This window comes from Emericellopsis atlantica (assembly GCF_019669845.1).
Source record: "Emericellopsis atlantica unplaced genomic scaffold F5Z01scaffold_5, whole genome shotgun sequence".
Taxonomy (NCBI): domain Eukaryota; kingdom Fungi; phylum Ascomycota; class Sordariomycetes; order Hypocreales; family Bionectriaceae; genus Emericellopsis; species Emericellopsis atlantica.
Genome location: NW_025764707.1, coordinates 783622 through 809453, shown reverse-complemented (window position 1 = coordinate 809453; position 25832 = coordinate 783622). Strand labels below are relative to the sequence as shown.

General features: G+C 56.2%; 6 protein-coding genes across 6 annotated transcripts; 3 read left to right on the top strand and 3 right to left on the bottom strand.

Moving 5' to 3' along the window:
• Positions 1–4092: 4092 nt before the first annotated feature.
• F5Z01DRAFT_458565 (RTA1 like protein) lies at positions 4093–5683 on the top strand. Its single transcript, XM_046259894.1, has 2 exons — positions 4093–4761; positions 4828–5683. The coding sequence occupies exons 1-2, from the start codon at positions 4437–4439 to the stop codon at positions 5433–5435; spliced, it is 933 nt and encodes a 310-aa protein (XP_046121142.1). The 5' UTR covers positions 4093–4436; the 3' UTR covers positions 5436–5683.
• A 428-nt stretch (positions 5684–6111) lies between these two features.
• Positions 6112–7679, top strand: F5Z01DRAFT_616899 (peptidase M18; the record flags this gene model as incomplete). Its single annotated transcript, XM_046260941.1, has 2 exons — positions 6112–6169; positions 6235–7679. 2 exons carry the CDS (start codon positions 6112–6114, stop codon positions 7677–7679), a joined length of 1503 nt encoding a protein of 500 aa, XP_046121141.1.
• A 137-nt stretch (positions 7680–7816) lies between these two features.
• F5Z01DRAFT_648036 (uncharacterized protein) lies at positions 7817–8985 on the bottom strand. The gene is made up of 2 exons (XM_046263020.1): positions 8389–8985; positions 7817–8316 (listed from the first exon to the last, which is right to left on the bottom strand). The coding sequence occupies exons 1-2, from the start codon at positions 8782–8784 to the stop codon at positions 7990–7992; spliced, it is 723 nt and encodes a 240-aa protein (XP_046121140.1). The 5' UTR covers positions 8785–8985; the 3' UTR covers positions 7817–7989.
• A 716-nt stretch (positions 8986–9701) lies between these two features.
• Positions 9702–14495, bottom strand: F5Z01DRAFT_633979 (uncharacterized protein; the record flags this gene model as incomplete). The annotated part of the gene is made up of 4 exons (XM_046262005.1): positions 9702–11117; positions 11171–14077; positions 14138–14249; positions 14299–14495. 4 exons carry the CDS (start codon positions 14493–14495, stop codon positions 9702–9704), a joined length of 4632 nt encoding a protein of 1543 aa, XP_046121139.1.
• Positions 14496–18083: 3588 nt separating this feature from the next.
• On the bottom strand, positions 18084–18997 carry F5Z01DRAFT_679871 (uncharacterized protein; the record flags this gene model as incomplete). Its single annotated transcript, XM_046265559.1, has 3 exons — positions 18084–18184; positions 18237–18672; positions 18734–18997. 3 exons carry the CDS (start codon positions 18995–18997, stop codon positions 18084–18086), a joined length of 801 nt encoding a protein of 266 aa, XP_046121138.1.
• A 4706-nt stretch (positions 18998–23703) lies between these two features.
• Positions 23704–25534, top strand: F5Z01DRAFT_617358 (putative GprK-type G-protein coupled receptor protein; the record flags this gene model as incomplete). Its single annotated transcript, XM_046260973.1, has 4 exons — positions 23704–24192; positions 24252–24502; positions 24556–25296; positions 25354–25534. The coding sequence occupies 4 exons, from the start codon at positions 23704–23706 to the stop codon at positions 25532–25534; spliced, it is 1662 nt and encodes a 553-aa protein (XP_046121137.1).
• Between the last annotated feature and the right edge of the window lie 298 nt (positions 25535–25832).

Below are 25832 nucleotides of genomic sequence, written 5' to 3'. Positions count from 1 at the left end.
GACAGGCAGTGACTGATGGATGGATGGCCACTGGCCAGCCAGCAGCAGCGCAGCGTACCCGTACGTGTATTAATTACGGCCGATCGAGCCAGCAATAGCCGCCGACAGAAGTGCAGCCGACAGCCAATTGCACAGACAGCACAGGATGGACAATTTGGATCCCTGCTGGTGGGGCTTCTTCAAGGATCACTAGGTGCTGCAGCAGTGCAGCGTGCTTGGTCCACCCCAATTTGACTGGGGCGAATGGGCCTCTCCACTGAGGCGCGTTCCCCTGGATTAGCGTTCATGGACGTCGAACGGCTTGTGTGCAATTTCCCGGGGCCCATCGCCCTCCCCCCTTGACGAGACTGGAGGAGAGGCCTGGTAAGGGGGATGCAGAGAAGAGAGGTTCACTCGGTATTAAAGTGCTCATATCCTCCAGTCCGGTCCAGGTCTTCTTTCTTCCTTTCCTCTTCAGCCCAAACAGCCAACCACTTTAGCAACGCTCCAACTCTCTGACTTCGGTCGTCCATTCTTTCAAACCCACAAACAAGCTTAACAGCTCCTACATTCGTTCTTATAACACCTCACCGTTCACCCGAACAACCCAACAACAACCATCAAGATGCGTTTCACCGTCGCTGCTTCTCTCTTCGCCGTTGGCGCCATGGCCGCCGAGACCCCCATCTCGACCGAGTACGCCACCAGCCTGGTCACCATCACCAGCTGCGCCCCTGAGGTCACCAACTGCCCTGCTGACTCGACCGTGGTCACCACCGCCACCGTGCCCATGACCACCTCGACCGTCTACACCACCAACGTGCACACCATCACCAGCTGTGCCCCTGAGGTCACCAACTGCCCTGCTCACAGCACCATCATCACCACCGAGACCATCCCCGTCTCCACCACCGTCTGCCCCGTCGCCACCGAGACCGCTGAGGTCCCTGAGCAGCCTGAGACCCCCGAGACCTCGGAGGTCCCTGAGATGCCCGAGCACCCTACCTGGACTTACCCTGGCAGCAACGCCACCTCCACCCACGTCCCTGAGATGCCCACTGCTCCCGTTGAGCAGCCCACCGAGTGCGTGCCCAGCCACTCCACCACTGCCATCACCAAGAGCTACACCACCGTCCTCACCTCGGTCGAGTACTCCACCATTGAGATCCCCTGCGAGACTGAGGCTCCCACCACCATGCCCGTTGTCACCTACACCCAGCCCCCCACCGGTGGCAACACCACCGTCCCTGAGGTCCCTGCCCCTGGTGCCGCTGGCAGCCTTGCTGGCTCTGCCTTCCTCGCCGGTGTTGCCGGTGTTGCCGCCTTTGTCCTTGCTTAAATTTTCACATTCGACTTGTCTATAGTTGAGGCCTGAGAGGGTTACGGCACATTTACGACCACATTCTTGGAGTATCTACTTGGCATTGGGGAGACGACGCGGTTGCGGGCCTGGGATTCTTCGGGGTCTCTGGCTAGTCTGTGCGGGCGGGTAATGTTTATACGTTGTCGGTGGTGTATAGGCTAGGCAAGAGTTTAATCTTTGCGCGGGACTCGTCTCTTTTCGCTTCGAGGAAAATACTACAGGCATTTTATAACGGCATACATCGTCTTTTCACGCGCAGGAGCATCTATTACTTTATTTAAATGTGTATTCAGGTAATCTTCTAATTCACACTCGGCAGGCGTTCGGGGCTCAGCTGTTGCTGACCTGGAATGGCTGAATTATAACGATACTTTCTTTTGACCTCGCTTCATCACCAGTGACACACCACTGCAAGCCAAGAAGGCATCTGAAGAACAAGACCAGAAAAACGTGGGGGAGAGGCAGATGGTGGGAGGCGTCAACTCCCCCATCTCCATGTCGTCCTCGTCCGCCCCTGGCTAATCCATCTTAGGACTGGCCAGGGAGATCGGAGACGGCGTGACCCCCCTGTCGCTCCTGGGAAATTACACTGCACGAGGGCTGACTGTTGATTGGCGCGCCCTGTGCGTCCATCCCAGTGCCGCTGGACTTTTGTCTGCTCCTCCTTGCACAGCTGTTATGCAAACAGCGCGTGATTTATCCTGTGGATGCACGTAGGAAGGATGGAAATTGGGATTGGCCTGGCAACGTGACAGTGACGAAGCGAGGCGCTTGCTGAAATGAGATGACAGGCAGGACGCGCGTATCGATTATTATCGGATCGCGGTCGGAATCGGGGATATCGTATGAGGTTTTGCGATCTTGAACGCGAAAGGTGGTTGAATTGGCGTGGGCATGTTGAGGACTGACTGCCTTATATCCGCCGAGACATGACGTTGCGGGTACTGATCGTGAGGATTCTGGTGACACATGGCATCTGCATTCCAGCGCAGGGGGCAACGACGGAATGTCCACACGTACGGCAGCCAGCGGGTACGCCCTCGTGAGAAAGCTTGGTATTGCCCTTGGAGATGGAACACATTGCTTGACTCTTGACTTGAGCTTGGATGAATTGACTTGCGTAGGTGTGAGTCTGATTTATATTGGGAGTAATCACCTCCTGACACAAACCTACATCCGCAATGCGTGCGTCTCAGCACGACTACACAAGCGTGACGAGTCTGGGCTCCAAATCACCATCATGACAGAACGATGTTGAAACTTGACAGCAGATCAGTGCATTGTATATATATATATAAATATGTGCCATGTAAAGGCTGGAAAATGGCATGTTGTCTTAGCGTGAAGACCTGGTGTAGGGTAGTCAGGCCATTGAATCCCGTGCAAACTGCGAAGCCCGAAGTCCGGGCCGGAGTACGGTCCAAAATCCTCCCAACGGGCAGATATACGTACCAGATCCATGAAACAACAAGAGCACAGCCCCCAAGACGCTGCCATGCGGCATCGAGAATACAGGCAATGCGCCTCATAATGAAATCAAACGGTGCGGTGGCCGTAGCGAGGCGGTTCATGTTCAAGGTGTCTGGCATTCGACTTACACCTGCTCAGTGACTAAGTACATAGACGACATGCGGTGCTGAAAATCGAATGGCATCACGGCAGCGCGACGGAGAGATCATAATAGGGGACGGCGAAGATGAACATAAAAAATGGCTAAGAAGCAGAGAAATAGAATTGCAGACATTGTGTGTGTCAGTCTGCTAGATCCGTGAGGGGAGCCAGCCCATTGTCAACCCATAGACTCACCGGTGAAGGGCAATATGCTGCATGCACATCCAGTCCGAACCTCCCGAGCCTTGGAATAACGACGTCTGAAGCCATTAGAGTTGAATGGGACGAGCCGCACATACGTCTGTGGATATCTGTCAGCGTGGCTGAGCGAATCGTCCCAGCATGGGTTGGATCTTGTTGGATGCCACGCAGTCCCAGGGGCTGAGCTACAGGGAGATGGAGTGAGCATGATGAGTCCAATCCGCTTTGCTTACGAGTCACGTCCAATTATAGAGTAAAGTGTAGTCGACGATCCGGCTTGGGAGTCCGCGGATCACCGTGTTAAGATTTTAAGGTAGGAGTTAATTAGATAGAAGTGCGTCCGGCTCTCGCCCAGTCGCATTCGGACTCGGAGTCCGGAGTCTAGGCGTCACTAACAGCGCTGAATCAGCAGATGGGACACGATGACTGGCTGCCTCGCATATGCACGCACACGCGGCTCTGCTCGGAGGATCAACGACTGCCAACAGGCGCCAGATGGCAGAATCTGCTATCTCGGTATCTACGTATTCAGGAACCCACGACTCCTCCTTGGCCAAATTGAAGCGACTGATGCGGCTGCGAATGCGACGGCGCGCCTTTGAACATGAAGATCTGGCGCAGCTCGAATCAATTGCCTGCCTGTCCACACGTCCGTCAGCACTAGACGGTTAGATAGGGCTGTCAGCCTGTCACGATGCGCACCCGCCCGGGCCCACGACCCCCCCGGCCTGTGCCACGTCCGTGCCGCTCCATGTCCAACCTGATCCGAGTCGAGTCCGAAGCATGCCAATCGCGACGGGAGGCACAGCCTGCTTGCTGGACTGGACAGACGGTCAATGACGAGGCCTCTGTACGTGGCCGTCCGTAGCTGTAGATTGATAACACTGGAACGGCACGAAAGATAAAGTATATAGTCCCGAGCTCATCCCACTCAACATTGCTTCATCACCATCGTCATCATCACCACCACCACCAGCAGCGGCCGCCGTACCCACCGAACCACCCCTTCTTGAGCCCCATTGTCGCTCCACAGTATTACGAAGCAATCAATTATCAGGCTCAGCCTTCTAGAGTTCTTTCGACTTTCCTTGCCTAGAAACGCATGCTCGGAGCAACCTAGCAGTCCGCCACTACGATTTGCTCCACCATTGTCTCAAAAAATATCCGATTCACTACTACCTTGCTATTTGATAGCTAACACTCCCACCTCTGTCCGCTTACCTGGCTTCCATATCACCATCAACATTAGCAGAACGTTCCATCTCGTCGACCTGTTCTCGAGATGACGTCCCAGGACTATAGCGACTGGCAAGGCCCGCCTCCCCCCGGCCTGGTGACCTTTGGCGCCGACTCGCCCTGCACCTACGACACCTGCCCGATCCAGTGGAGTATCTACCGCTACCGTCCCGACCTGGGTGCCAACATCTTCTTCGCCGCGGCCTTTGCCGTCGTCGGCCTCGTCCATGTCTACCTGGGCGTCCGCTGGAAGAGCTGGGGCTTCATGGCGGGTATGCTCCTCGGCTGCGCCAGCTCCATCATTGGCTATGTCGGCCGCATCCTGCTGTGGGACAACCCCTTCTCCTTTAACGCCTTTATGATCCAGATCGGTATGTCCTGTCCTTCATAAGCTACAACTGGTCAGCCAGTCAGTCAGTGAAGTCTAACAACCCCAGTCTGCCTCACCATCGCGCCCGTCTTCTTCACGGCATCCATCTACGTCACCCTCTCCAAGACCATCATCTTCTTCGCCCCCGAGCTGTCTCGCTTCAAGCCCCAGCTCTTCTACTGGATCTTCATCCCAGCCGACATTGTCTGCCTCGTCCTCCAGGCGGCCGGCGGCGCCCTGTCCGTGCAGACCGAAGGGGGCGACACGGGCGTCGACATCTCCATGGCCGGCCTCATCCTCCAGGTCATTGTCATCCTGATCTTTGTCGCCGTCTTTGCCGACTACATGATCCGCTACTGGCGCACCGGGCGCATGAGCGCCTTTGGCTGGCGGCTCAAGGCCTTCTTCGCCGGTCTGGCCGCCGCCATTATCCTCATTCTGACCCGCTGCGCCTACCGTGTCGCCGAGCTCAAGGACGGGTACAGCGGCGACCTCATCCGGCATGAGATCCCCTTTATCATCCTCGAGGGCGTCATGATCGTGCTGGCGTCCATGGCCCTCATGTGGGGGCACCCTGGTCTGGCCATCAAGAACCGCGCTGGTAGGCCTGTGAGCAAGTACACGGACTGCAACAGCGTCGAGAGCAGGCAGGAAATTCCAATGCAGAACGTCTAAGGGGGCATTTTGGGTGCGGCAATCAGATGGCAAAGCGCACGCTTGCTTGCTGATTGTTCAGGATTGATTTCGAGCTGGCGTTCTACAGTTGCTTTCCTTTCCTTTGTCTTGGGAGCATTTGGTAGATACCTTGGGATATAGAATACGGATATAGACGGCTGATATAGACAGCTGATATAGAACAGTCCGTGTAGAGGGTCGATACATACACTGGCCGACATGAATAAAGTGTCTCTTGAAGATCTGTTATGAGCACTGCGCAGAGGTGGCGTCTTGTCTCGTCACCCACCGCGTGATGAATGTTACTGACTTATAAATAAACGTACCAAAGCAGTAAAGATCGATCATCTGCAAGTTATCAGATGTGTCCAGGGGTCACTGATCCCAGTCCGTTGCCGTGCCAAGGCCTTTGAGGCTTGAGGCTTCAGCCGCCGCCACGTGGAGCCTCCCTCCTTCCTCCTCCAGTCCTCGGCTTCCCCCTCCAGGCTTCCGCTCGATGTCCCGTCCAGTTCTTCCCCGCCATTTTGCCTGGACAGACGTCGTGAACCCTTCTCTTGGCCCCTCCATGATTCCATCTCCTTGCTTCTCACCGGCTCGCATCATCTCCAGAGCATCCATTGTCTCCCTCCGTCTCTCGAGACTCCCCGCGGCATCCTTCTCCACCTCGACCGCCATCATGGCTCCCAACCCGACCGCGCTCGACTTTGTCGACTTTGTCAATGCGTCGCCCACTCGTACGCAGTCCCATGGCGCCCCCCGATCACCATTGCTCACCAGCTGACTGACTCCTGACCTGCAGCCTTCCACGCCGTCCAGTCGGCCGCCAAGCGCTTCGAAAAGGCCGGCTTCCAGCTGATCCGCGAACGCGACTCCTGGGCGTCGACACTCCGCCCCGGCGGCAAATACTACCTCACACGCAACGGCTCCTCCATCGTCGCCTTCACCATCGGCCGCAAGTGGCGCCCCGGCAACGCCGTCGCCATTGTCGGCGCCCACACCGACTCGCCCTGCCTGCGCGTCAAGCCCGTCTCCAAGAAGAACAGCTCCGGCTTCCTCCAGATCGGCGTCGAGACCTATGGCGGCGGCATCTGGCACTCCTGGTTCGACCGCGACCTCAGTCTGGCCGGCCGTGTCCTCGTCCGCGACGGCGACAACTTTGTGCAGAAGCTGGTCAAGGTCGACAAGCCTCTGCTGCGCATCCCCACATTGGCCATCCACCTCCACAGACAGTCCAACTTTGACCCGAACAAGGAGAAGGAGCTGTTCCCCATCGCAGGTCTGGCCGCCAAGGAGCTCAACAAGGGCGCCGGAAACTCGGGGAATAAGGCGGCAGATGAGGAGAAGGAAAAGAAGGAGGACGAGGAGGAGGACCCCGAGTTCACGCCCTTGTCCGACATGAAGGAGCGCCACCACCCCCAGGTGCTGGACACGATTGCCTCCGAGCTCGACATTGACGTGTCCGCCATTGTCGACTTTGAGCTCGTGCTGTACGACGTCCAGAAATCCTGCATCGGTGGCTTCAACGACGAGTTCGTCTTTTCTCCCCGCCTCGACAACCTCGGCATGACCTACTGCTCCGTCGAGGGCCTCATCACCTCCGTCAAGGACGACGCGGCCCTCGACAACGATACGACGATCCGCCTGACCGTCTGCTTCGACCACGAGGAGATTGGCTCGCAGTCCGCCCAGGGCGCGCACTCCAACCTCATGCCCGCCGTCATCCGCCGCCTCTCCGTGCTGCCCGGCAACCGCGACGCCAACAGCGACCAGAGCTACGAGAACGTCGGCCACGAGGGCGACGACGCCACCGCCTACGAGCAGACGTGCTCCCGCTCATTCCTCGTCTCCGCCGACATGGCCCACTCCGTCCACCCCAACTACGCCGAGAAGTACGAGCCCTCGCACAGCCCGGCCATGAACGCCGGCACCGTCATCAAGATCAACGCCAACCAGCGCTACGCTACCAACTCCCCCGGCATCGTCCTACTCCAGGAGTGCGCCCGCTCGGCCGGCGTGCCCCTCCAGCTCTTCGTCGTCCGCAACGACTCGCCCTGCGGCAGCACCATTGGGCCCGGCCTCGCCGCCGCGCTCGGCATGCGCACCCTGGATCTCGGCAACCCGCAGCTCAGTATGCACAGTATCCGCGAGACCGGCGGCACAGAGGACGTCGGCTATGCGGTGCGCCTCTTTGCCGATTTCTTCCAGAACTACGGCATCCTCGAGCCCCGGATCTTGGTTGACTGAGCGGGCTTTATGAGTGGGTGGCCTGTGTATACCAACATTATGTGTTTCAAAGGGGACAGCGAGGCGTGAGGATGTGGCATGATTGTGGTTGGACAGGTATCAAGAGAAATAAAAAAGAATCAATGTAACAACGACGACTGATACCGCCTTTTTCTTGACTCTCAAAATAACGCCCATTGTAGTATAGCTTCCCATGATGTGTTTACGTTCCCGCCCTTCTAGACAACGATGATCCAAACGCCAACCATGTGTCCCCTCTGCCGTCCTCTATTGCGCCATGACGAGGAAAAGCAAACCAAAAATGAGTCAATCAGTTATCAGAACCCGAGCGGGCAAGGCTCAGAAGCCCATTCATTGCCTCGCCCTGTAACCGCCTCCTCCTTGCATCCTCGTCGCCGATCACGGGTACCACATCCTCCAGGACCTCTGGCAGGGGCGGCAGCACGGCTTGCTGCTCCTCCTCCTCGTCATCATGCTGTTCGTCATTCTCTTTTGTGTCTTCTTGGGCCGTCTCCTCGTCTGGTACGGCGTTTTTGGGCAGTGGCTTCTGCACGAGGTCCTCCAGCGGAACGTTCGTCTGTCCCGTCCGCACCTTGTAGCTGGCCAATCCAAGGCGTAATCGCAGAATCTCCGCTCTCTAAAAGGAAAAGGTACTGTTAGCCAAATTATTCTGCTTGTCCACTACATGCAAGGACAGCAGAAAACATACCTCGCGCGCCTGCTCACGGGTCAAGGTCCTGGCGGGGCTGGTCCCCGGCGTCGTGCTGCTGACCCACGTCACCCCCTCGTCAAAGAGACTGCTCTCGTCGGGCGTGCCCGTCCTCGACCGAGTCGTCGTGTCATTCTGTGCCATGTCAGCGTTGTCTCTTCTCCAGTAGCAGGCTTTCTCTTCAATGGACGGACGTACCTCTACGCGTGCCCTCTTGGGGCTGCTGTCCACGGCGACAGTGGCAACGCTCCTCTTCAGAGGACTCTTGGCTTTGACAGGCGACGCGGTCGTCGGGGAGGGAAATATCGACTTGGAGAGAGGACTCGGTCGAGGGGAGAGATTCGCGTTGGGGTTGAGAGCGCCGAGGACGCGACGTTTGGCGGGCTGATGGTCCATCGGGGTAGTAGTGTTGGGAGGGTTTCCCTGCTCAGTGTATGCAATGCGATATACGTAACACAAAGGTAGAGATCGAGGAGAGCGAGGTGATGAAGAAACTAGACGCGTTGTGGTTTTAAAGAGGTTGGAAGGTGTATGGTACGTATGTCCAGTCGTGGTCCCCACGTCCGCACGACAGAGACGCAGGTAAGTACCTCGTGGGCCGATGGACAGACGCGACACACCACCCATGCCAGAGGCGCTGTACCCCGGCGACGTGCATATTGACTTATTACCGCTTCGGGACTAGTCCTAAAAAGCAGACGCGACCGTGGAGACGTGTCGACGGGTACGCTAGACTGATAAGGTCCTAGCGCCCGCGCGCGTCGGTGCGTGCTGTATGGATGGGCGCCGGATATGTGGGGTTGTGATCCTCTATCACCAGCACGAGAACCGACTCTGTCACACGAGCGACAAGTGACCGATCTACCGTGTCATTGTCTGTCAGTCGCATAATCACATGGAAGAACGCGCGGCATGGCAATGTTTAGAAAGTAGAGGGACATGTCATTTCATTAACCTGACGCTTCTTGGTCAGACCCTTGGGTATCAACACGCGCGCCACCACCATCTCGACAATATACTACTACCAAACCACGACTGACGGAAAACCAACGCTCGAGAGACATAACGCCGTATGCAGAAAGAATAGAGGTCGTCCGCCATCATCGTCCTCTCCGTTGTCCAACCGAATGCCCGTGTCGTGTTGCCGGAGCACAAAACAGCCCGTACGCCTTGCGAAAACCATGATTATCCTTTTCCGTTGTCCCCTCCTTTTTTTCCCATATTATCCATGTATGCTCCATTCTCCCTACTGTGCTGCCCTTAATCTCTATCACCATTGAGAAACGTACACGTTGTCTCCAAGTCACACCGATCTAACTCGCGGCCCCGACGAAATCAGGAAACGAGTACTGCGAGGTGTCCCACTGAAAGGGCTTCGAAAAGTCATTGTCCCAGTCCACCACGTCCATGGATGGTGCATTATCGAGCAACGTCGGGTCCAGGCTGAGGCCCGCTTCACCCGAGCCGACTTCGGCTGACAATGCCGCGCTGAAATCGTCCTCGCCCTCGAGCAAATTGTTCGCATCCACTTCGTCGAAACTGAACCACTTGACATCAGGACCGTCGTAGTCGACCTTGACGTCGAGCGCATCCGAGCTGGGTTCACTGCACCCCTTAATCGAGTCGGGGCTCTCCTTTGGCGTCACCAGGTATCGCATGTAAGCCACGTTCTTAAAGACACTGCTGATGCCTTCGGGTATGCCGAGCCGGGTCAAGACACCATGGTTGTCGTAGCACGCCTTCGTCCACGCTTCGGGTGATGCAGGCGCTGACCGAGCGGCGGGGCCGAGCGGTTTCATGTCCACCTTGCTCTGAGAACTCGCCGACCGTTTCATGGCACTGCCATCCATCGACTTGGGCGTCCCAAGATATGCCGGCGTTGCTGCTTGTTTCGACCCCGTCCGGCTCATCGCCGCCATCGCCGACGGCTGCTTCGCATCCTTTTTGCTTGCGCCCGTAGGGTCCAGGCCCAGGGCCAACGCCAAGTTCTCGGAGAAGAACTTGAGAGGATCTTGGCGTGGCTTGAGATGCTCGTCCTCGATGTGTTGCTGCAGGGTCTGCTCACTGTCGAACGTGGCAAGCGAACCCTGGCACTCATCGTCTTTGCATGTGAGGACAGGGCGAGGAGGTTGCTGGGGTATCACCGGCTGAGGAACAGGGGGCGTCCTCGTCGTCGTCTTGGGTGACGGCGTCGCTCCCTGCGCTCCTTGGCCAGCCACTTTGTCGATCTTGGCCTTTTTCCTCGCGGGTGGCAGCTGCAGATTGAGGTCCTTGGGCTTGCCAATGTAGCTAGGGTTGCCGTGCGGAGAAGATGAATGCAGCGAGAATGGAGGCTGCGCAGTCGTGGGTGCCGTAGGAGGCTTGTCGTTCTTACTGGCCGCCTTCTGGCTCTTGAGCGCTTGCGCATTCTTCTCCAAGTTGGCAGCGTTGAGCGGGACTGGAGGAGCTTGCTGTTCTGCTGGCGGCTGCGACGCCTGAGCTGTTTGCTGCGCCTCCTGGGCCTTTTGCGCCATCAACAGGCGCTGTGCGTTCACGCCATCCTGAGCCTGGTACCCGGGCTGCTGACCTTGCTGGGTCTTGGCCTTCTGTTGCACATGTCTGGTAATGTCTCTGGCCATGATTTCAAGTGTGGAGCGGAACTGGTCAACCTCGGCCTGCGTGATACTGAAAACTGGCCGCGGTTGCGTCGCAGCTGGACCATCAACAAATTGCTTCAAAACGCGATTTCGCTAGGTACGTGTTAGCTTAGTGCTGCTCGGAAGCACATGCGGACGCATCTTACCGATCGGAAAAAAAGCCTCGCAAGACGGTCCCGGTCATTCGGATCAGCAAGACCGTACCACTTGGCCAGTCCCTGTCCAATCTTGTTCATATCGAATGATATGCGGCGAAGCTTGTTCAGGGTTTGCTCATACTCTTCGGGGCTCATAGGGACTGGGTCGGCAGTGCTTTGCTTGTCGTTGCGCTGCTCCTCCGCACCGATGCTCTTGAGGCGAAGGAAGCTAGCAGTCTGGGCTTGCTGGGCCTGACTTGGTTCAGATCTTGCCTGACCCTGCGCTGCCTGCGCCGGGTCTTCGCTCGTTGGCATGGCCGCATTTTGACCCTTGAGACCTTGCGATTGGGAGCTCTTGCGCTGTTGCTGGCCTGCCACATTGGCCACGTCGACATCTCCGCCCATGTCTGCCACGGAGCGCTTCAGATTCTTGCCACCTTGTGCGGGAGACGGCGTGGCTTGGTTCTGCTGTTTCTTGGATCGATTATTGGCTGGCGGAGGCTTCTGCTCTTGCACTTGGGGCTGCTGCTGGCCCATTGTCTGCGGCCCTTGGGAACCAGGCACATTGGGTCGCTGCATACCTTGCTGCTGCTGCTGCTGCTGCTGCTGCTGCTGCCCATTTACCTGCGGCAGCGCCTGGATCTGGTTCGCGGTTTGGGGTTGCCCACCAGGCGTCGTCCTCCCGCTTGGCTGAGAAAAACCACCCATTTGTCCCATTTTCTGACGTGCAGCTGCCTGTGCCTGGAGTTGTAGCTGCTGTTGCTTCTGCCAATTGTCGAACTTAACGCGCAGTATGAACTGCCTCAGCTGCTGGTCGGTAGCATTCGCGGCTTGTGGCCTCGATTCCCTGACTTGTCGGATCTCCTGATCAGTGACCTGTTGGATTTGCGGTGGGACCTGCAGCTGAGGGTTTTGCTGTTGCAGTGGTCCGCCAAAGCCCGGCATGCCAGCCACTGGAGGGGTTTGCGCCACCTGCTGCATCTGCTGTTGTTGCCGCTGCTGAAGGCCAGGCTGTGGTTGCATCTGGGCAGCAGGCTGCTGGGGCTGTTGAGGTGCCTGCACCTGTGCCTGCGCCTGCTGCTGTGCCCGCATTTCCCGCTGCTTCTGCATGAGAGCGGAAAACTGCTTATGCTGCCAACTTCCCAAGTTTTCGCGGACATTCGGCGGGAGCTGGTTATTCCGCCCGAGCCAGACTTTGAGATCCTTCCACTTCTTGACCTCGGGTGGCAAACCGGGCATGTGGCTGATCACATTAGGTGGCATATCCATATTATCCATCATCTGCTGCGCCTGCGGATGCATATTATTGTTGCCCGGTGTTCGCGTCATGGGGTTGTTCCCAACGCCTTGCCCCATGGATTGTGCAGCCGGATTCTGCTGCTGTTGCTGCTGCGGCGGCGGGCCGGCCATATTGACGTTGTTCTGGGCCATCCCTGGCGCCCGGTTGGCCATCTGTTGGCCTTGTGCTTGTCGAGTTGCGAACCATCGGCTCATCAGGTTCTGCCTCTCTTGCTGAGGCATGGCCTGCACTCTCGGCCTCTCGTGGGCAGGAATGTTAGCCAGGAACATATTCACCATCTGCTGGTTGGTCCCTTGGAAGCCAGGCGCGTTGAACCTTTGGTCCCCGAAAGGGGATGTTGAGGGCTGGGCTGACATATTGGCGGGACGCGCGACTGGCGTGTTCAAGGTACCCATAGGTGGGCTTTGTTGGGCGCCCTGCATCATGTTCTGCTGACCTTGCATCTGCTTCAATTGCTGCGCTTGCAATTGGGCCTGAGACTGTTGCACAGTACTCATCTGATGAGTGTTCGCATTGGCGTGCCCTTGAGGCGTCGGCTGCGTGGGGGGTTGCCTGGGAGTCCTATTGGGATTCTGATTCTGATTTTGGCTCGACATACTCTGTGCCATGGGCTGAGAAGTGGCTGTGTTCGGTCGACCACTAGCAGGAACAACCATCTGCCCGGCATTTTCGGCCATCAATCCGTTCAGCTGCTGGTTGTGGATACTTTGGAGGTTGTTCGGGAATTGCGAAAAGTCATTGGTGTCCTGGGACCCCATGCCCGCCAAGTTCTGCCTTTGTTGCTGTTGCTGGAGTTGCTGGGCATTCTGTTGGCTGCGCTGTTGCTGCATCATCGCGGCTTGGGGATTCGGCGTTGGCTGCTGCTGTCCGCCTGGTCCAGGGAAGCCCTGCTGCTGGATGGGGGGTTGCTGCTGTTGTTGCTGTTGCTGCTGCTGCTGCTGCTGCTGACTGCGAGCAGCGTTTGCCTTCAGGTGGAAGAAAGCCTGCTGCTGGAAGAAATATGTGGCAGGGTCCCGACCTTGGTTTTGAAGGTCTTGCAACTGAGCGGGGTTCAGAATTTGTCGTATTTGATTTCTCGCATGTGCCTTCTGCTCTTCTGATGCGTTCTTGAAGAGGTTCGCGGCAACCTGGCTCACTTTGTGCTTGTCGGTGTTGCCCAATTTCTGGATTTCCGCAAGAGCGCTCATGTTCAACGAACCCTGGGGCTGCCGCAGGGCTTGGTTCATCATCGGCTGATTCTGGGCCATTCCTCGTCCAGCCTGGTTCCCTGCATTCATGGCCATTTGTTGGGCATGCAATTGCTGCTGCTGTTGTGCATGAAACTGCTGCTGCTGCTGCTGTGAAAATTGTGGCTGTTGCTGCGGCCGAAATTGCTGCTGCTGCTGTTGTGGTGGCATGTTCGGCATCTGCATCTGTCGTTGCATTTGCTGCAGTCCCTGCTGGCTCATGCCGCGCCCCATTTGTTGCGGGTGCATATTCATCATAGCCTGGGCCTGCTGCTGTTGCGCCTGTGCTGCTGCTTGGTTGTTGAGGTGATTTTGGAGGTTGGGCGCATTGGCTTGCCGCCGGGCAAGAAGATCTGCGAGTTTTGTATCAAACTGGCTCATGTAATGTTCCTTTTGCCCTGCTGTTAGCCAGATATTCGTTCAAAGATTATGTAAGTTGATGTGACTCACCTTTGATTGGGAACCATTATACAATGAACGCTCAAACGCAAGTGATTGTTCGACGATGCGCTGTGTTCCCTGCATGTTTCCTCCACCTGCCATGTTGAGTTGTGTGACACCGCTCAAGTCAGTTTCTGTGAGTGGGGATGGGGGAAGCAAGGAAGACCTACAGCTGCAGTAACTTATTGACGCGCTCCTGATGCATAAGAGTACTCTGCCAGGTGATCCCGTTTGGGGGGATCGGTGTGTTCTTGACATGGTTGACGAGATACGCCGCGAGTTGTGGGTTTGCTCCCTGCGGCATGCCTTGATGCTGAGGCATCATCTGGCCCTGGCCGCCGCCCATTTGGGCCATATTGGCAGCCATGATATTAGCGTCGAGTCGTGTGCAGCTTCCGTATTAAATCCCAGGTCCCGTGAAATGAGGCTTGGAGATACTGAACTGCTCTTGGCGGCTCTCCATGTAAAGCCAAAATGAGGGTGGCGCAATGGCAGAGACCGAAGGGGTCAGTGAGACGAGCGATTGGAATCGTCCACTTGGCAGCGCGATAGCGACTATGACACGGGTGCCACTATCGCCCATCAGACAGCACCAAACGGTGCAGCGTTGCCGGATTCTAAGGGCGTGGCTGACAGGCTGCTTGGTCGGTCGGTCGGTCCGGTCGAAACAATGTAGAAAAGTCGTGTTCGCGCGCGCCAAAGGACTGACGCCGGTCGCTTGGGTTGACGTAAGTCAACGCAATGAAGCGGGCGAGGGAGGATTCGGTGTAGAAATTCCGTAGCGTCACAAATCGGGGATCGTGATGGCCACTCGGGTGTGGTGTCGAGAGGGTGCCAGCAACGTCAAGAATCGTGTCCCGACCCAGAGAGGCTCCGAGCAGCGATGGATAGCTTTGAGCAAGAAGATCCCTTTGTTCGGATGACCCAAGGCGCAATGAGAAGTAGTGGTTGTTTGTCGAAGGGCCGAGCAGACTCGATGGCGGTGATCTGGAAATTGGAGGAGTTGGGCGGTAGGTGGAGTGGGCACGGCGGGCGTCCTCTGGCGGAGGACAGTAGTGAATAATACGCGTCGCAAAAGCAAATGAATTGAGCGTTGAGAAGGGAACACCAAGACTTTAGTATAGTGTCGTGGTCAGGCCGTCACCGTAGCCAGATATGTGTCGTTTGTCAAGACTGGCCCAAAAAAACCAAACGACGTTCATCAAACAACGTCCACGATGGGCGGGAGCTGAGGAAGAGAGGGAGAGGGAAGAATGGCGGAGCAGCCAGCTGGGCAGGCAGCGAGACGACTGGAGTTGGCTGGGCCTGGCCTGGATTGGCTAATAAACTCAGAATGCGCTGAGACGGACAGGGATCAGCCACAGGCTGCGCACTGTGGTCAAGCCACACAGCTGCCACCTTGACACCCGATGCTACAGCGGCCACCACGCTAAGCAAGGCAGCATGCCGCTACTGGTCGGCGCTACAGGTGCCGCCGCCGCCACAACCCCTGCCATGCCAATTGACTGAACGTGTTTGGGCGGTACTTCAGTCAAACAGTGCGTCGGCGCCCTCTAATAATGGCACCGCGTAAAGCTACTACGTACTTCAACCTCCCGTCACCGAAAGAAGCGAAGCCGAACCGAAGGCCAGGTGTGCTTGTCGGAGGGAACACAGGCGGTCACAAGGAAACCATGGCCGATTTCCTACGCTCATGATGCGCTAGCAACTCAGTTTAGCTGGGACCAAGCAGCCATCACCGGTAATGACCCTGGACTGCCTTACCTGGTACTCAGAAGGGGTCCACGGGTCCTACGGCACCCTAGCCCAAAAGCTACTTGTACGTACTTACAATCTAGAAACAACACGAGTGACTTATACGACCTCAATTCGCATGCATGAGAGCTATGCAGAGATTGAACTCGAACGGCCATTCGAAAGGACTGTCGCAAATAGTTCCTAGGCGCAACCTCGAGGGGAAAGAAAGGCGACTTGGAGGCAGGAGCAATATTAAATAAAGCAGCAAGGGATAGTAACGAGCAATGCGGGTAGCATGATGATGTTGCGGGTGTGGGGCAGCGGGATTGCCATCTGCACCGCAGGGATGTCATTTTACCACAGTCCATTTTCGAGAAGATGTCGCTGACGGTTAGTCACGTAAGGAATATTAAGGAACATATCCCACAACAAAATGCGGTTCTCAATGTGCGTGCCTCGCTTTCTGTCAAATGTCTAGTCAACACTTAGTTAATCAGGGTCCCTATTTGCCCTTCAGCAGCGCCCAGCTGGTGCACCTCAATAATTTGCAAGGCGCATTCAGATTGCCGTTATCAGAACACTCGGCGCAATGGCCATGAACAAGTGGGTCGCTGAAAATTACACCTCTTACTGACGGCGAGCCCTCTGTTTCTTTGTTGTCCCCTCGCATCTGCGGACTAGACTTGTCCTACCTTTCGACGGATCGCAAAGTCAGAATGAAGCCAAGTACATGTAGCGCGTGGTCGAGAGGCACGGGTCGGTGGTTGTGAGCTAAATTCGGTACGTACTGGGTGGGCTGTGGCTGGTGATGTGGTGTCAGCCGGTGGCCCCGTCGATCAACCTACGGCCCGTGAACACCCAAAACTGTGCAGCTGATGAGCAGGCGTGCCTATCCTGTGTTTCGTGGAGAGGAACACTGGGGTTGCCTGTCGGTTTGCGCAAAGCAGCAATTCCGCGGGCTCCCCTAGACAGTTCACCACACTTCGACTCGAGGGCCACGATTCAAAGGGACTGAAGTCTGGAGTTGACGTTGTTTCAACAGCTGCCCTGCGCGACGTTAGCGCTCTGGCAGTGGCATCCCTGTCTGATGTCACCGCTGCGGGAGACCCCGTTTCTGCGCCCACAAAACGCAGGCCTCACGTGCGCTGATCGCCCTCAACCGTACGGAGCACTGCCGGTAGTGTGCCTCACCTCCAGAATCCAGACGTTGTTCCAGTTGTCGCAATCACGACAATAGCCTCGCCAATCGTTTCTCGCCTGGTGGACACGGACAATAGACGCGATACTCGCCAATTGTTATCGTCTACGACATTAGCACTCATTTCTCCTTGATTGTTCACAAGCGCCAAGTTGCCGCAGCTGTCCCCTCATTCGGTGTGTGTGCAACGCAAGCTCCGCCCTGACGCGCCTGGTCAAGAGGGCCGACTGGAGTTTGGCCCAAGTTAGGTACGTATTACCGAGTGGTGTTTGTTGCTTCTCATGCCCGACTGAAGAAAGACCAGCACACTGATTTCTTGCCTTGCCATTGGCAACCGCCCATTCACCGGTTTAGCCAAACTAGTACCTACGTAACCTGACTGACCTCACGGTTTGCGTATGGTCACCCTACACTAGCATCCATTGTCCCAAATGACTGGAGCCTTGTCAATGGCCACCATATTGTAGTCTAGTAATGGGGCTACCTTTATTATCTGGTGCTGTGGCCGCCTTCGAGTCACGCCGCTCGGCTGGCTCGTCGTTTTGATTTGACAACCCGCAGAGCGTCAACAGAGGGCATGACCACCCGGGATGACAGGTTGACAAGGCATGGGCTTGGTATATACCAGGTACATTGTTTACTTCGTGGCTTGACGCTACCATACAGTCCAGTAGCGATTACTCATCCCTTCGTGCGCACTCCAAGGCGCTCAGCTCCAGCGCCGAACCACAGGGAGAATTACGTAGGACAACCCATGTTGTGAATTTTGTCTCCTCAGCTGATATGTTCGTATTTCGGCATCTTCTACGCTCTGTAAACTAGTAGCCACGCTGGCCCATTGATAACTTTCCATCTCCATTGCGCCCCGACCCGGCATAGGCCCATGCATCCCATTGATTAACAATACAAGGTGAATATATAACACTTTGGCGGTACGCTTCTCCAATGGCAAGACGCGCAGTCTCAGCGATTGCTCGCAGAAACAATCGTCTCGCACCGTCAATCCTTGATCTCGGTGGCTCACGCGCCGGTACTGTGACGGGGGCGCTTGCGACCGCTGCCGGTCGAAGGGTGCATCTTGTCGCTGCGCTCCCGCTTGAGCTTGTCGTCGAGCACGCGCGCTGTAGCTTGTGAGCATGTCGTGCCCCACGCGAGGCGCAAATCTGGACGAACTGAGAACATCGTAACCGAACTCGGGGAACTCCAAGCACAATGCCTTGAACTCGGCCTCGGCCTCGGACCGCAGAGTGTGCGACCTTGTCGCCCAGAAACTCGCAATCGGCGCGCGCACCGTCGTGTCGTCCTTGGGGGTGTACTGGTACACGTAGCGAGCATAGGCAATCTCGCCCCTGGCAGTCGAGTTGACGCAGTGGATCTTGGAGCTCGCGAGCGTCTTGAGGCCGTTCACACTATACTTCTCGGCGAGTGTGTAGATGCGGGCGTGCTTGAGCAGCTGGTCGCCCGTGTCATCGACGCTCGGGGCAGCAGGATCGGTCTCGAGGTTGCGCGTGCCGGGTACCTTCTTGGGGAAGTATTCGCCCGTGTATAGGAATTCGAGGAAGCTGCCGACAGCCTCAATGTGCTCGTCCGGAAGCTCGATTTGACGGGGCTACTGAGGGTCAATTCTTCCGATCTGCACAGCTGACAAAAGAAGGGACTATGATACGTACGCTGCCATCGTCCACAAAGCTCTTGCACACCTCGGCGAAGTAAGGGCTCTGTGTCAGGAGCGCCTGATGAGCTGTCAAGCTGGATAAGGAGTCCGAAGGGCCAACGACAAGCCTGATCACCGGGCTCATCAAATAGCTGATAAAGGTTGTCCGAGGGTCTGCGATGGTCTCCTCTCCAGCAAAGGGGAGCTCCGTGTCATCGCCAGTGGCCTCCACCTCAGCAACATCAGCGGTCGCATCCGCTGCTTCGGCGCCCTCCCCCATGTCGACATCGTCAGTCTGGGGCGTCTCCTCGGGCACAGCGACACCTGTCTCCTCGTTTCGGGGCATCGCGCTCGCTGTCGGTCGGGTACTGATCAATTGAAGGGTTCATGTGATGCGAAATGGGTGAAGTTGGCGTAAGATATCGATCTTGACCCGCGCGAGGCTACGGTGGCAGGCACTGCGATCGAATTGACGCTATTATATGAGGTAGATGCCGTGGCTGGTAACGGCAGAGTTTCGCTGGGATCTCGTCGCAAACGGGCACCGCAGTTTCCGCGAGTTGGCTCAATCAATTCAAGTTGATGCAATGGTGGAGACCTTGCTGCGCTCGTCCGTCGATTGGGCAACCGGACGGTACCTGCAGCTGGACGCTGCATGGCTGTCTCGTCAACGAGGCACCAATAAACTGAGCTTCCTCAATCCTCGTTTCTACCAACCCTGCACAAGCGAAACTGAGAGTGTCGACAACCTATGAACTGTTCTCGCCGAGCCAGTTTCCAGCAATGATGGATAGATGCATGCAAGCTCTTTTCATGTTTGAGATGAGAAGCTGAGCATGAGCTAGCCCGTGAGACTGAGCGCATCGACTGGCGGAACGACTACCGATCATGAAGGTGCAATGGGAGGAATCAACTCCTATACACAATCGAAATCCAAGTGCTGGCATAATGAGCGCTGAACTCTTCGATTTGGAAATGCGAGGACCTCAGAGTCATCTTACAGCAGGATCACGTGGAAGTCAACCGTGAACGACTTAACCGACAGTGATTGATTGCTGGCAACTCCCTTTTATCCCAGTGAGTTCGGCTGGCCGCTGTGTCCTGAGGCAAAACTCAACATCAGGCAGCTTCGTGCGGCTTTTCCTGTCGAGATGGCACATGACGGGTTGGAGGCGATCAAGGTTCATGGTTGCCCGGTGAAGCGATCGATCTGGCCTCTGTACTCGACCCATCACGTCAACAACAGTCGACAAAGAGCTCTCTGCCCGGAACACAAGAGCTATTGCGCACTGCCAGGGGAAACTCTGGAGTATATCGCCTTACGTCGGAAGCCTGTGTCGGGAATGCTACCACATGGCGCACGGCTGCTTTGAGACGGCACGACTGCCAAGTTCACAGCACGTGTGAGACCAGCTTGTCGGACATGTGTCGTAACTTTTGGCATTTGCAGTAGGACGAAACCATATGTTATAGTGCAAGCGTTATGCATGATGCCGCGCATCTTGTTGCTTGTGCTGAGAGGCCAACGCGCGCGTGGAGGAGCTTTAGCATGGGCACGCCCATCCTGTCCAGAAAGGGTGGCGAAATACTCCTGTTCGCTCTTCGTCAATGCTCATCCGGGCCTATGGCGCATGGAGAAAAGCGTGCGCAGTGTTACATGGCGACTTCGTTAATTGAGTCACCTTGTTCAGGATCTTCAAGCAGCACCCATTGGGTCGTTGTCAGTGGTCAAGTGTCCAGCGTTGCAAGTATCGCCATACCGGGCTGGCACGAAGTCAGCGTATCGACAGGCCATAAAGTTGGATTCAAGCTAGTCAATCTTCAATCCTTTGCTGTGCAGCTCGAAGCATAGGTGGCGTCAAAGTCTTGCCTCGAAGTCTTGCGGAGCAGAATGTTACTTCTGCGATGTCGGACTCGCCGCGATGCCTCGCACGCGTGAAGGATGGCAGCTTCATCTTGCCCTTGCGTATAGTTTCCCTCCCCAGCCGCCCTGTCGATCAGAAGGAGCAAACTTTCCTTGAGAAGATGGGAACAGGGTTTCTTGGCGTGGCAAGACGCGCAATACTGTCCGTGTCCTCTTGTTGGGCACTCACTCAGACCTGCACCAAGACAGTCGCTTCGTGCGTTGTCCCATTCGTCAAACTGAGCAGTGACAGCGGCAGCGGCATATTGACGGGGCAAAAGAATGAGTTATGGCGGAGGGTCATGGAGGGTTCCCAGCAGCGCTGTCGCATCTGCTCTGCTTGTTGACCGTTACGTAGCACTCAGCTGCCAACTCATACCTAAGTTATTAGTACTGGATAATGGCGAATCCAAACGGCCGAGTTCGCCCTTGCCGCTCAAGACCATCCGTCACAAGCCCCGCTCACAGCCGCTCGCGACTCGGGACCGTGCTCGTGTGTGCCGCTCCGGATGTCGAGGTCGAGGTCAGGTCGATGGCGGATGGCGTCTGTCGACGCGTCAAGCCCCAGGAACGCCTCCACGTTGTTCTCCAACGCAACGCTCTACTTGTACAGCCTCTGCTAGTCCAACTTATTAGTTCACGGTAGCAGTCGTTGACCCCTGGTACCTGAGTGGACACTGGACATCCAATAGCTTCGGCACTTGATCACTCCGTGCTGTCCTACTAAATGGACTAGCTTTTCTTGTGTCGAATCCGAAAAGCATCGCTCGACCCTCGGGGCCTTGTTGCAGCTGCTTGGTGCAAATTGTGCTATTCAATCACCGGGGTTGATGAGGATCGGCGCTCAGCCAACGCCAGGACGGCGATGCAAGGGTCGGGGCGGCCGGGGACAGGCCAAGATGTGGCTTACTCGACGCCGTCTCTCATTTTAGGCGCGGAAGCTAAGAGGTGACAGCATGCCTTCGCAACGGTCATACTCCGTACACAATTGGACTTGCTTCTTGTTCGCGGTGATGTGAAGTTCCTTGGGCGAGTCTCTTGAGCTGTCTTTGATGCTAAGCGGAGTCAAGCTGCTGTCTGGTTATTGCCAGCCGTTTAGGAGAAGGATGTCATGGCGTTCTGTGGTGGCTGCTGGATGGACGTCTGCGCAATGCACGCTCAGGCCTCGACGGGAGGCTGCCACGCCTCGTCCCCAGTCGCTTCTGAGACAGGCTGCGTCGTTCATGTGTGAAATGAGAGCGAGGCGGGGATAGTATTGCGAGGTGAACCGTGAGCTGTGCACTTTCTCTCGTCATCACATTCCTCCACCACCACCCGCGATGCATCACCACTAACGCCGAGCGAGCGGGAGGCAGCGCAAGGCAGCCTCTTTTCCCTGTCCATGGCCCCTCATCGTCCGATGTGATGGCGAAAACAATTGACCAACAAGCCAACCATTCATGGGGTTCTCTGCCTTATCCGTCCCGCGCGACGGTTGGGCCCCCAGTACCCAGCACCGATTTGTGACCAGATCTGTCGCGAGATATCACTTTGATTGATCGATCGACACGAGCCGTCCTGGTGGGTATCGGGAAAGCGTCGCCTGGAGGGTAGCATCGCGGTGTATTGCTTGCAAGGTACATCTGATATCTGCTGTGATCTGCCTGCCCCCCAGTCCCAAGTTCATGTTGCATGTGAGATGCAAAATGAGGAGTCGACTTGTTGAGTCTTGAGTCTTGACCTGACCACAGCTTGCGAGCCAAGCTTGCGTAGCCGCAGCAGCCAAGCGATCTTTGCTGGGGCTCCTGGCGTGCCGCGCGAGTGACCTCTGGCCCACCAGATGCAGGGCGATGGAGTCCCTGTACGCAACTACAAGTTGCCGGTATTGATTATCCTTCGGGCCGCGCTGGGATCATGCGATTGGGCATTCTCAGCCATTGCGGCCGATGTTCTCCTCTGACAGGCACCGTGAATCAGCAAAGCAAAGACAGATAAGCTTCATGTTGTGAGGTTAGGTAAGACTCGAGGTGTCAAACCTGTCAGTGAACCCACAACGGACCGACTTGCGTCTTCACTCTGCTCGCGTGTCTGACAAGATTTTGCTGCCATCTTGAGACATGTTTCTCCAGATAATTAGGGGCGTAGCGCAGCCAGTGGGAGCGATTTGCCCCCGTTGGCAATGACTACCCACTGGGTTTGTTGAAGCTCACCGGATCAGTGCTGCGCTCAAAGCAAATGCTCAAGCATGACCTACTAGTACTATCAGCAGACAATGTTTCCCTGCTTGACCTGGCTGCATGAGCAGCGGCAGAAGGGCGACAGATCTCGTGCTTAGTGCTTGTTATGTACCTGGCGCCATGACCCATTGGATGCCGCATGACGGTCATGGCCGGAAACAACAGGTGTTGACCTGGGGGTTCAGATTTTGCAAAGACTTGCGAGATTGCTGCCCATCACGTCGAAAAGCTCACCACCACAAATACCCACCTTGGAATCAGCAGAGAGTGTCGTCAAGGATCAGAGTGGGACAGTTCGCGCTCGTAGGCCACCAACTCAAGTGCGGCATGGGGACGGGTGGGCTCCCGAATTGCTTCTGCCGGCTTGGCTTGGTTGACCTTGCTTGGTTGGGATGGGTGGTTCCTTTTAGCTCAACGCAAGGACGGCGACTTTGAAGATCAGCATGGGCCGCACCTCCTGTATCACCGGCTCGTTGGCTCTCTGGCAATGAATTAGTCCAGAGATCATCTCGCAAGCGTCAGGGTCTGAGTACGTACGTACGCAACTTGCTGCCCACGTCGTGCCGTGCTCATATTTAACCCCAGCCGGTCTGAGATCCAAGATTTCGGGATGTGATTCTGTCTCCCCATCTGCCATTTCAGTGGCCGTGTCACTCATATAAGGTTCCTCTTGTTCTAGTTCCTCATCTTGCTGGTCCACATCCTGCCACACACCTCTCATTATCTCAACACGCTCTTTTCTCCTCTCCTTTCTTCTGCCACCCTGGATATATATAAGGTCGAGTGACCCTAGCCTCGCTCCGGCTCTGGTCCAACTGCAACTCTTCCTTTGTGATCGCGAGGGACCAAGGCACACCGACAGCAATCATGCATTCGACACGCGAGAGCCAGGATGGGGAGCTCCCCACGAGCGTGTCAGTCGATGGGCTCGGCACCTTCTACATCTGCTTCTCCGTCTTCTGGACGCTGGTCCTCATCGGAGGCATGCTCTTCCTCCACCTCAACCGGCGCATGCCGATGCTGCGTATCCGTGGCCTGTCTCTTTCCTTTGGTGCCGTTATCCTCCTCCACATGTACTGGATTGCCGTCCAGCTGGGATACATCTATGGACCCTTGATGGCACCGGGCGTCGAATTCTGGATCATGGGTATCTGGCTCCCCTTCGGCATCGCCCTCTTCCACGCCTCCAACTCCCGCTTCCTCTACGTCGCCGAGATGCAAAAGCGCTTCATCGGGGACGACATGATCTCCGACCGCCGACCCAGCAGCAAGAACAAGTCTCTCATCCAGAAGTGGCGCTCGCTCGACTACACCACCAAGATGCTAGCGCTCGTATGTGGTGGCATGGGTTTCCAGGTATGTTCTTGCTGTGATGCACCCAAATTTGCTCTTGACTTTGCTGACGCGGGATGCAGCTGTTCCTCACTCTCTTCATGTTCGTCGTTTCACGCAAGTTCCACGAATCATTCGGCATCCCTGGCACCGAAGTTCACGGTACCCCAGTCGAGAAGAAGGCCGCCGCAAGCATTGGATGGGAATGGTGGCCCTCGGTCTTTTGGCAATGCTTCTGGGCTTGGATCGTTGCCCCCATCATCCTCTGGCGTGCTCGTGGTCTTCATGATACACTCGGATGGAGGGTCCAGACTATTGGCTGCTGTCTTGCTGGGTATGTTGACCTGTATGCGTTGTTGTACCGACCTTGTTATTGACCCTTTCTAGTCTCCACGCCACACCCATGTGGCTGATCGGCTTATACGTTCCTGGCATGGCAGCCGTCAACAAGTACTGGATCCCTCCTCAGTGGATCGCTGTATCGATCATGTTGCTGGAGATCTTTACCATTTTCCTGCCCTGCTGGGAGGTGATCAAGCACCAGAGCCTGCGTCAGGAGACCCTCGAGTCCATTGCTCGCTGGGAGGCCCGTAATAAGGGCAACCCCGACGGTTCGATCTCGACGGACCGCAGCTCGTCCTATGTGTCGTGGAAGAAGCCTCGCAGGAAGCAAGGCACTTCCATTTCCAGCTCGTCCAATAACTCGGTGCTCACAATGGACGCGCTGGAGCACACCCTCATCCAAAACCCAGGCCCTCTGCAGATGTTCTCTGCGCTCAAGGACTTTTCCGGCGAGAACATTGCTTTCCTGCGCCGTATTGCCGAGTGGAGGCTCAAGTTTTACGCCGTCAAGGGCATTGATCGCAAGATGTCGGTCATGTCAGAGAAGAATGTGCCTACCAGCCCGACCCAGCAAGTCGACATCCGTGCCTCCTTTGAGGAGGCGCTGCGCATTTACATTGACTTTGTCAGCTCTCGGGGGGCCGAGTTTCAGGTCAATCTGTCTTCCACAGACTGCAAGAAGCTGGCTGGCATCTTCGAGCATGCCGCGCGGATTGTGTACGGCGATGTGCAGACACCGGACCCCGCGACGCCCTTTGAGACGCCAGGTTGGAGGGCTGATGACAAGTCCAACAGCTCGCAAACAGCTATCAATACGCCCGACGCCGTCGTGTCCGAGACCAGCCCTGTCGCCAGTGTCCGCTATTGGGGCGAGATTCCTGAGGAGTTCAACGGGGACGTCTTTGATGATGCCGAGATGAGCATCAAGTACCTTGTGCTGACCAACACATGGCCCAAGTACGTCAAGGCCAGGCGGTCGATGGACTCGGTCGAGAGTCTTGAGGCCAATTCGACTTCAGTATAAAAAGCCGAGTCGTGTGCAGGATCGTACCACCGCGTCCCGCAACGCTGTACATAATGCCGCTCGGTACTTAACTTATGACACCTAATTTTGTTGATTGAGGAGCCTAATATTCTCGAGTTTTCCCTAGCGCAGACATCTCAGAGTCGTCTGGTATGGAGCTGGCCGTTTTCTCTTTGGGGGCGAGGGGGATAGAAGATCTTTTTTTTTGGTAGACGCACGCAGTGATCGAGGGAATGGTCCACGTAATTAGCGATCACAAAACATCATTTTCACATGAAATGTGTGAATAAGTGAGACA